General features: G+C 45.8%; 1 protein-coding gene across 10 annotated transcripts in view; it reads right to left on the reverse strand.

Moving 5' to 3' along the window:
- LOC147261177 (uncharacterized) overlaps positions 1 to 11,278 on the reverse strand; it is a 164,700-nt gene that overhangs the window by 33,078 nt on the left and 120,344 nt on the right. For 9 of the 10 annotated variants that reach the window (XM_086203108.1, XM_086203106.1, XM_086203110.1 and 6 more), the window contains 3 exons: positions 10,502 to 10,866; positions 7,960 to 8,139; positions 6,687 to 6,801 (listed from right to left, as the gene is read on the reverse strand). In XM_086203108.1, the coding sequence (XP_086059234.1) occupies positions 6,687 to 6,801; positions 7,960 to 8,139; positions 10,502 to 10,866 (660 nt within the window). The remainder of the gene's footprint in view (positions 1 to 6,686; positions 6,802 to 7,959; positions 8,140 to 10,501; positions 10,867 to 11,278) is intronic. The other variant, XM_086203109.1, reaches the window with a different exon arrangement.

Below are 11,278 nucleotides of genomic sequence, written 5' to 3' on the forward strand. Positions count from 1 at the left end.
TAACATTCCAAATAAGACAAGTCCTGATGGATTGCTCACAATGGCCATGACAAAACTGCACAAGTCAACCTAGAAATGAGGGAGAATGCTGGTGGGGGAGGTAGCCTGTCTCTGGATTGGTGAGATCAAATTTTAGGAAAATGGGGAGCCGTATTGGCCAAGGCAGCCTTGAGTGCCGCCATGGTTCTAATTACAGTTTCTTTTTTGGCATGTTGCATTGTTCCCATGCTGAGGAGACAGTGCCTGCAAGCAATGGACAGACACATAGAAACAGTGATGGGCCTGCAGGAAGCTGGGATGGTCAACACACTGGTAGGTGGACAAATGACTCACATGCATCTTGTGGTTCAAGGACTACTGGGAGATCCAGAGTTGTTCCCGATCCCTAGACAAGTGCCCGACAGGGGGGACTTGGAACTATACTCATCAACGGATGCACCACAACACACTGAACTATGCATTTTGAGTCACAGTTTTGTCATCAACATCCTGAAATTAATTGTGTAATTGGTTGTTACTTACACACTCATCATGATATACATGCATATATCAACTCAGTCTCATGTCAACACGTAAAAAGGCTCCGTTTGTCCACAGGTCAAAACGTATCAGTTCTATGATGAAGGCCTAAAAATTGTGAAATGTGTACATTTTTTTCCCCCTATTCTTTTCTATTGGAGCGCTGGTAGGTCATGTGACTCTTTCATGCGGGCCTCTCAAAACAAAAACATGGCGGCCGCTCCTGTCATTGTCGGAGGAGAGTGCCTTATTCCAAGATAGTTTTGATTTAATAAAGCATTGTGATGACATTTCTATTGAGAAATATACATTTTGTTTTCATAATCTTCGCTCAGTTCTTGTGTATAATCTTTGGTTTGTTCGTTATTACGATGTATCTTTCACCTCTCGGAAGAGAGTCGTGACAGTGTCACGTTTCTGCTGTTGCTATGCTGGTTGCTAAGGATGCAATTACAGACGAGCATCATTTCAAGAAAGGTTTGATTTTAAAAAAAGCATTTTAAGGACATTTCTGGCGAGAAATCTATATTTTATTTCCATAATATTCGCTGTTCAATAAAAATAATATGAAATGGATTTCAGTGCCCCAGGAATTCCAAACATCTGCTTCCGTGGAAGTCGGCCCCCCGTTCTTCTGTGAGAAAATCCGGAAGTTTTCACTCACTCCGAGGAAAAAAAGAAACAACATTTTTAAAACTTTATCTTTTGATTAAGAACACAATCAACAAATTCATTTAATTTCTGGATGTTTATTCTACCTACAAAGTCCGCTCTATAAAACTGAGTCCATGATTCCAATTGCCTTATGATGAATGTTGTCATTATAATAGTAAGCCTGTACTCATGTGGCTATTCTGAATATTGTCTCATTTCCCTGCTTAAGTTGCTAAGTGTTACATTGTCCATCACCCATGTTAAGCCCATACAGTTTAAATCCCTGTAGTGATTTCAGGGGGGACGTGTAGGAGAATGAGAGCTGGGACACGATGACCAGAAGTGGGTGTGTGGTCGTTCTGACCAGTACTGGTAATAAACTGAAATTAAACATGTCAACCCATCCCACCACAAAAGGAGACATCTGGGAACATTGGGAATGGAGCTGAGTTCATCACACACACCTGCAGTGGGAACATCACTCCAATTTGGTCGTAGTCCAATCATTACTGAAACTGAGAAATGTATTATTCCTCTTTGGAATTTAAGCTTCGCCAAGAAGCTGGTTGGGAGCACCTTGGCCCAGTGTCTCCATGCTATACTGTAAAGCAGACGACCAACCCGGCTGCTCACTCTCTCTCTTGCCCACTCCTCCTGGCTCCCAGCAGAGTGAGGGCTGTGGTCTTTGTGTTTTGTTTAGTTCTCTGCATCCATCACGCCACACACATCCACACCCACCTTACACTCATGCATGCACCCGCACTCACCACTGATGCTACTGATAACCACACCTCATTGTATGTTATGGTTGTATTGTGTTGATGCTAGTATTTTGTTCACATTAAATCATCAGTTCTTTAGTGGAAATGGATGGGGATGGGGGTGATGTGCTGCCAGGGCTTCGTGTGAGTGAGAACCCTGGTAGCTGAGTTCTGCACATAATGAAGCCTGTTCTGGGTATTACTGGGAACAGGATAGGACTCCATTACAGTTGTCCAGTTGAGAAAAGATGAAAGTGGGTACCAGTGTTTCGGCAACATAGTCTGAGAGTGAGGGGCAGGGACAGGAGATATTCCTAAGGTGGTAGAAGGTGGACTTTGTGGTGGATTTAATATGAGACTGGTAGGAGAGGCTGGAGTCCATGATGATGCCCAGGTTGTGAATTTCTTCAGATGGTGTGATAGAGCAGTCGTTGATGTGGAGGAGCTCTCAAACCTTCCAGAACACTGGATTGGGGGCCATGACCATGAGCTCTGTTTTTTTTACTCATGAGTTGGAGTAGGTTGGTTGTCATCTAGGTTTTTATGGCATGAAGGTAGTGGACCAAAGATGGTGGGGAGAGTAGAGTGGATGGTGAGGTGCTGAGGTAAAGCTGGGTGTCGTCAGCATAGCAGTGGAAGTTCGGACCGTGATGGCGTATGATCTGGCTGAGGGGCTCCATCAGATTGGAACAACCTTCCTTCCTTACTTGGGTCTATCACTTCCTTTCATAGCTTCAAATCCTTTTTAATCACGCATTTTCAAACATTTTGATCATTTCTGATGCATCTTACTTTCTCTCGCCAGGACTCACTCTATACTTGTTCTTTTTTGTTCTCTGTACTGAATATATATGGATATTTGTGTATGAATATGCACTGTGTACTTTAATGGTGCATGTAAGCAGTATGTATTGAGATGGATGTGTAAATATACATACAGTATGTGTATGTGAACACAGGCCCACTCCTATTTTGCAGTGGGATCTCTGATCATACTTTGTGTAATACTGGATGGCTGATGATAGGGTTGGGGGGGGGTAGCTTTGGGGAGCACCGATGTGTGTGGATGTTTGATGTGTGTGTCCTTGTGTTTATTTTTTTGGTATCTACTTTTATTATCTTTGTATTGTTTGTCATTATTTGTAAGGACCCCCCCCCCCCCTGAAAATGAGATGGTGCATCTCAAGGAGCTATACTTGAAATAAAGACTAAAGACGGTGAACAGGATGGGACCAAGCACAGAGCCTTGGGGGACTCTGTGGTTGACAGGGAGAGAAGGAGTCTTTAACGTTGACAAGCTGTGATTGGTTGGATAGATAGGACTGAAACCATGTAAGTGTTGTACCGTGATGCCAAGGTGATCAGATAGGCGTTTGAGGAGGATAGTGTGGGAAACTGTGTCAAAAGCTGCAGAGAGGTCAAAGAGAATGAGGATGCTGATTTTGCAGCGTTGAGGAGGTCATTGGTTATTTTGATCAGGGTGGTCTCTATGCTGTGGTGTGCTCTGTTGGCTGATTGCAGGGGTTCATAGAGCTAATGGTTGGACAGATGTCGATGAAGCTGGACAGCTACCGCTCTTTCCAGAACCTTGCTGATGAAAGGAGAGCTGGAGATTGGGTGGAAGTTGTTGAGATCATCAGGGTCCAGACCAGGTTTCTTTAAGGTGGGAGTGATGGAAGTTGTTTTAAAACTGGGGGGGAAAGACACTGGATGACATCGTCTTGGTCTTGGAGAGCTCCTCTTTGTAGGACGCCACATGATCCTCAAAGGCTAGATGGTGGACAGTGAGGCCAGTTTTTTTTAAAAAGCCTCTCCAGTCGGCGACCGGTGGCCTTCATGGTGCGAAGGTGGGAAGTGAACCAGGGCAGGCGTAGCTTTTTTAAGGGGGGACAACGAGTTAAACTTGCAGATAGCACAGCAATATAATAGGCGACAATGCCAACAGGCGAGGTGTCAGGGGAGGACTGGGCCATAGGGTCAGGAGCAGGTTTGACAAAGCTGGCAAAACCACTGACTTGATGTCCCTGAAGGAGATAGTGTGTCAAGGGTGCTGTGAGGGCAGGGGGATAGGGACAGGAAGGGAGAAGAAGACAATGTTAGGGTCAGATACCGCCAGGTCCAGACATGGGAGGAATCCACATGGATATTGAAATCCCCAAGCAGGAGGGTGGCTGGAAACCTTGAACACAGGGAGGTCAGAAGCTCAGTGAGCTCTGACAGAAAGGTGGTGGAGGCCTTGGGGCCTGGTAGATGAGGACAACCAGGAGTTTAGGAGACCCAAGGAGTTAGAATGTTATGCAATCAAATGATGATATGTTGGAATTAGGGATTTCCTTGACCTGTGTGTCATCTTGGTGTATGACAACTAGCCCACTGCCACGGCCAATAGAGCAGGGTTTCTGGAGATTCACATAACCAGGGGGAGTGGCTTGGTTGGCAAAAAAATCCTGTTGGTTTTGTCAAGTCTCAGTCAGAAATAGTAAATCCACTTTACGGTCAGTAATGATGTCATTAATCAGCAGGGCTGACTGTTGAGCAGCATGCAAGAAGCAGAGGAGGAGACAGGGAGGATGGGAGTGAAGAGACTGTCAACGCAGGTCAGAGGCAGGAGACAGGAGGTGTGCATGCGAGGTTTGTTGTACTGACGTCGGCGCGCTGCACCGGGGTGCGACGATGAAATAACTGGAATAGCATTGAGATGCCCTATGAATGGAGTGGGGACGTCACAGTAATCCATGTAATTTAATGGCCTCCAGACAGGTGGGTCCTGCTGAAGGACCAAGAAGAGCAAGGCTCTGGAGAGTGAGAGAGGAGTATTTGAGCACCAGGTAGCAGAGCGAGCGCCGGCAGCAGCAGCCACAGGTAGTGAGGCGACATGGATGAGGTGACCCTACAAACGTGGTAGGAGGAGATCAGTGCTGAAGATCCAGGAGATGGAAAACTGTCAAGCTGGTAGCTTGACAGCTTGTCTTGCCGCTGACCTGCCCCTGGCCTGCCCTTGGCCTGCCTCTGGCCTGGCTTTGGCCTGCTCTGGTCCTGCCCCTGGTCTGCCCTTGGCCTGCCCTTGGCCTGCCTCTGGCCTGGCTTTGGCCTGCTCTTGTCCTGCCCCTGGCCTGCCTCTGGCCTGCCCCTGACTTGCCTCTGGCCTGGCTTTGGCCTGCTCCTGGCTTGTGGTCCGGAGGAGACAGGGTGGCCTCCTGCTGTTTGCCTACTATCACTTTTTTTCATCCACAAGGTGTGATATGGACCAGCTGTTGATCAAAACAATTTTTTATACTTCTTTCTTTTCTGTTTTTTTTTTGTTTAGTTTTTTCTTGCATCACATGGCAGACCAAACATGTCATACCTGATGCTGTTGGTGCCTGAGCACACGTGACCGATTCCCCAGACCACCTTTTCAAATGGACTCTGCATCGAATGCAGCATTTACACTTATGAAACAAACCAGTCTTTGGACCAGCCATGTTTGGACCTGTTCCCGGGACCATAGTGTGGAAACTCTCTGAGACTCTACACACAATGTCTCAACCTCGCATCCAGTGTAGTTTCAGTCGTTGGAACAGCATTCTGCTGCCATGTCAATTATCCTGATCAGGAAGTGAGGAGTACTGCACATCTAAGGCCTGTTTTTACAAATTTGCATATCAAAAGCAGAGCAGAGTCTGGTACTCGTGCATGAGGGCTAAATTTAACATTGAATGGGATGTACCAAGGAAATGTGCTTGGATTTATTTGTACACTTGGTTATATACATTTGATTTTTTGTGTGTTTACATTGTCTCTCAGGTTTAATCATTCGCCATGTTTCAATAAGAAGAGTTTGTACACACAGCCCCAGGCACAGCTGCTTCAACTCACCCTGGCATTTCACATTTCCACTCTGGATGATCTCACTGTGTCTTTGCGAACCAAGTGCACTGGCATCTCCATTAAAGTGAAAGTCTCCAATGGTTCAGTTAGGGTCTGCGCTGTCCTGTGTGCTCACACACAGTCTTCCATGCTCATCACACACTGGGCCTGATGCAAGAACCACTTGGATGCACAGATTCATTCTTGAATCCCTTGTGGTAGCTGATGTGTGTTATGGAGATGAATGAAGTCAGTGTAAGGTAGACTACAAGATCCAGGATTTAACGTCTCGGTATAGTGTGTGCATGTGTGTCAGCTAACAGTAGGTGAGAGGATGAGGATGCAGCCCATTAAAAATATTTAACTTGAAATGTCTTCACTGATGTTGTCACATGCTACAGGCATCCAGAACAGCTACATTCCCAGTTACACCAGTATCTTCTCACCAGTCCATGTTAATTGTGTCCTCTTGGCCCATTGTGTTCCTCTCAAATAAAATGTACCCTGACTTGACTCGACTCTCAAAGATCTCCAGGTTTGGGTGGGACATTTTGTTTTAGAATTCTATTTCATGTAAAACTATTTATTTTTTTATTTCTCACTGTGCTCCCTGTTTGTCCCACTACTGGGGATCAGAGATACTCAGATAAAACAAGTATCTGTTATGGATACTGCAGTTGTGACCAGGCCAAGTAACAATATGCCATTATCCTGCTCATTTCAAGGAGGGAAGGTCCTCATTGGGTGTCTGTGTCCAACTATGTGTCTGTCAATCATAATCACAGCTGTGACAGGCTGTCTTTTCAGATGAACACACGCAGTGCAAGAAATTGCCACCAGCACTGGTTAAATACCACCGGTGACCCCTTTGCTGTGCCATGCAGCACCTGTGTGTGCATTTACCTGCAGTTTTGCTCCCAGCACTTGCAGAGGAACTGTTCTTAGTGGCAGGTGGACGTGAAGTGGGAGTGGCCTTTGGCACAGGTGGGCGTTTCTCAGTTGTTCCGCTTTCTGGAGTCTGGAGATCAAACCACAATATAGGTAAGAAATGTGTGTGTGTTTGTGTGTGTGTACTCTGAAGGACCAATCATGCAACCACAAGAAAAGTATAGACAGAAAGAAATCAGAAAAGAGATGCCACGGAATGAAGAGGAGGAGGAAGAAGGTTTTATGAAATATTGCCAGATCTCATGAAACAAAAGAATTGTGCCATTAATGTTCGGATAGCATTTGATGTGTGATTGGAACAGTCCATGCAGGTATTGCGCTTTCACGGTTGCAGAGATGCAACAAAAAAATGCACCATTTTACACAAAGTTGACGTCGGAGCTGAAAATGAGCCTCTAGAAACCGACTTTGAAGGAATTTTATTTGAATGTGAACTGGCAGCTTGAATCATTCCACTTCACTTGAAACTGAATTTAAAATTCTGAAACTGCATTGGATCCTCCCTGAACATTCAGTTCTCTGGATATTTGCACATTCTGTTCTCACGAAGCATTTCAGTTCCTGAGTCGGACTTCTGGTCTGTGAGGAAAATTATTTGAGCACAGAGTCATAGAATTATTCATGTCTGTGATGATTCCTTTATGGTGGTGGTGGGGGGGTCCTCCTGAGCTGAGCTGGATCACCAGCCAGTTCTCAGGATGTCTCAGGACCAGGGGTCCGGACTAGGATCCAAGATTGGGGGGATAAGTGAGCAGTCCAAGTCTGTAATTATCCTGGGTTGCTGGGGACTGTTATCACCAATGGCAGACAGGCAGAAATGAAGAAAAATGTTGCCTTTATAAACAAAGGTTTTCAGAAATAAATGCAATTGTATGCTGTTTATGCAAATGTATTATATATTTTCACAGAATCTGTTTTTGTTTTAGCTCAGGTGGACATCGATCCCCCACAGACCATAGAGGAGTTGTGAAGAGGAGTTCTGTGAATCTGTGCTCGACGATTTGCCTCCACAGACCAGAAGTCTGTCTCGTGAACTCAGACTGCATAGTGAATGTGCAACTATCCAGAGAACTGAACGCTGCGGAAGGATCAAAGGCAGTTTCCGAATATTAAATTCAGTTTGTAGAGAACTGCAATGGTTCGAGCTGCCAGTTCACATTCAAATAAAACTCCTTCAAATTCAGTTTCAAGAGGCCCATTTTCAGCCCTAATTGATTTACTTACTCACCTTGGCAGAGCCTGCTGCTATTGGTGGCCGCTTAGCAGCAGTGGGTGTGGCCGCCTTGGGTAGAGGGCTTTTTTTATTGGCTGGGGCTGTGGTTGGGGAGGGGCGTTTGGCTGAGGTGACCTCGCCATTGGTAGAGAGGGTGGACGGGCGAGAGTTTGGTTTGGCTGAACCCACATCAGGCTAACAATGGAACCGATAGGACCGACGACAACGCAGTAAAGAAAAGAGAGGGCAGGAGGGAAAATAAATATATTGGAGGAAAAAGTAGGTGAGTCAGAAGGAAGAAAAGAAGGAGACAGAAAAGAAGAAGCAGAGATGATGATGCAGCAGCACAGCTGGCAACCACATGACTAAACAAGCTATCAATGATGAGCTAAAACTAGAACCTCCTGGTCATGCTCCAGATCTGATGAGCAGTGGTTTCCAATGTGATGTCACGTCCACATTCACCAGTCGTTACCATGTTAATGACTTTACATTATGCTACGCTACGTTACGTCATGTTACGCTACGTTACGTTATGTTACGCTAAGTTCACCATGGCTGCACAGGTGTCAAGTCAAAGGGCGGTGAGTGGGCGATAACTCCTCTGGGTCATTCTGCTATTGTCACTCTCTCCAGCGGGGTCTTGCCACACTGATTCCCAAGTCCTCTTCCTCCTTGTGACCCCCCAGCAGTCTCACTGTCAGCCATGGGAGGAGGTTTTGGGGGGGGGGGGGGCTCATCTTTGGTTGATGCTGGCACTGGCAGTATTTATTATCACAATCAGTGCACATAATAAATAAAATTAAAACAATATTATTGACGTGAGGAAATTTAATTTTAATTCCCTCATCTAGACAAAGTCATGTGACTCCCAGAAAGGCACCAATAAGATTGTTCAGGCCATCATCCAATCACCTGACGTGAATCCACTGTCTCAATTAACCACAAGTATGCATGAACAGAGCAGGAAGTATTTAATCAGTCCACCTGAACCCAGGCTGCTACTCCTGCCCCCTCAGCCCCCCCAGCTCTGCATTCCTCTCAATGACACGTTTTAACAGCCACGTTTGTTGTGGAAACTGCTAATCACAGTGACTTCTGACACTTGTTTTAGAATATAATGGGGTGGAGTTTGTTCTCACATTCATGGTGGCTGGTGCCACAAGCCCCCAGAACTGAGTCCTTCTGCCTAAGTTCATTGTTCAGAGGCTTCTCATGAATCTACAGTTGCTGCTGTCTGGAAAGCTGTCACTGCTGACGACACGAACCCGTTTAAATTCACCCTTCGACTCGCTCTTTGATACGAAAGCCTCCTCCGTCCCAGATGTATCAGTGAAGCCGCCCCCCTCATTTGTTCCTGTAGTATCTGAGCAGAGGCACCCTCACTGTAGATGTCAGATGGGCTGTAGACAGTGTGGTGGCAAAACCAGTGAACAGGCTACATGTCAGCTAGCTGGTAGCTATCTCAAAGTCTTGCTGGAGCTTTTCCACGAGTGGGTGTCAAAAACAGACAAAATGAGCATCTCACTGATGCCTCATCAGCAGACACGTCTCTGTACTTCGGTAACGTGTGAAATTCCTGTCACCAGACATCAGTCTGTGGAAACAGCAACAGTTACTCACTACCTCTCCAACCTTACCATGGGAAACCAGTGTATTAGCACAGAAGCTAACACCTGCTAGAATCTGCTGCAATATATTCTGACACTTTTCAGCTGTAGTCAGTCACGGCACAGTGAGGTCACACTTCCTGAGTCAGAGTCAGACCCCAGAATCTGGACCAGGAACAAGAGGAAATCATGGAAAGACTGGTAGTGGAGGAGCAAGGGTTACAACATAGTCATTGATTTGTGGCAGATGCCAGACTATAAATATTGTATGCCACATATTGACTGTCTATTTTTGGAGCTGTGACTCAAACTCTCTTCAACACAGTGTACCTGCTAGTTAATAGCATGATGCTATCTACTCCGATACAGTAGCTGGCTCAGTAAAACCAACGAGCAAGAGGAGGAGCAACGTGTTGGAGGCTGTGAAGGTCCCTTCACACCACCACATGCTAACTAGGCAGGAAACCACCTCCCCACCAGAGGACTGCTACGTTTTCACAGCCAGGACAGATAGTCCATCACACTTATTTCTTGAATAATATAATTCAGAAAAAATATGTTTCCATCTTTAAAACGATTCCTCCAAGATATAGTGTTCAGTCGCCGCTGCTTGCCGTGGCTGCTGGCAGGCATGGACATTCTCTGGTTTTGACCTGCTGCATGGAGCTTTGGTGGACAATTCTGTGACAGATCCAAATGAATCAGTTGTTATTCATGGGATGTAACGTGACAATGGCATCATGAACCTAAGTGCCTACATATGCCACAACATGAATGTATCCTCCTCATACTACAGTACTTATACTACAGCTGAGCACTCCGTGACTGTGTACCTCACCAATCTCGCCTCAAGTCTGGAGTATTTCTGTACAATTGTAGGTACCATGCTGCAAATGTCACTGTTGCTTTCTTGAGCATAGTTATGCTTCTGTGGTCATGTGACCCACCTTGTTCCTGCTGTCAGGGCTCGGCAGGGTTTTACCGCCGTTGCCTATCGGAGACTTCGCCATCCCTTTCCCTCCCTTCTCGTCCTTCTTATCAGTTGCCTTATTCTCTTCTTCTTTCTTCTCATCCTTGTTGGTCTTCTCTGGTTTGTCCATCTTCTCTGCCTTCTCACTGGCCTTGTTCTTCTCCAGATTCATCTTCTCTATCTTGTCCTCGTCTTTGAGAATCGAGTCTGACTTCAGGTTCTTATCTGGGCCGCTGTCCTTCTTCTGCTGCTCCACCTTCTCTTTCTTTTCCACAGTGTCAATCTTCTCTGTCTTGCTGGACACGTCTGTCTTCTCCTGCTTGTCCTTGTTGTCAGATTTATCTGTGAGAGAAAGAAGTTCAGTATTAAAGTACCACAAATGTTACTCTGAGGAGTGCTTGAGGCAATGATTGATGTGCACTATGGTGAGTTAAGAACTGAAAAGGGTAAACTGAAGAGATTTTGGTGGTTGAAGGTCAAAGGTCACCTTGATGGAATTTCTCTGAATTTGCTACAAACCTACAGTATGACTAGAAGGTTGGGTGTGACAGGCGGCCATCATGTACGGCCTTGGTGCGCTACTTCTAGACTAATAATTGATGATGTGAGTTCCTCCCCCAGGAGAGGACCCAGCGTATCACAGATCTACATGAGGTGAAGCTCTAAAGGTCACAGAGCTAAGAAGTCACACTCAACCACGCTTAATTCCTCTTTTATTTGGTTTCTGGAAATTGACTTGTGCCCCCCAACTGTG

Source organism: Aulostomus chinensis, chromosome 5 (assembly GCF_037954235.1).
Source record: "Aulostomus chinensis isolate RoL2024-O1b breed Wild chromosome 5, RoL_Achi_v1.0, whole genome shotgun sequence".
In the NCBI taxonomy this organism is placed as follows: Eukaryota; Metazoa; Chordata; class Actinopteri; order Syngnathiformes; family Aulostomidae; genus Aulostomus; species Aulostomus chinensis.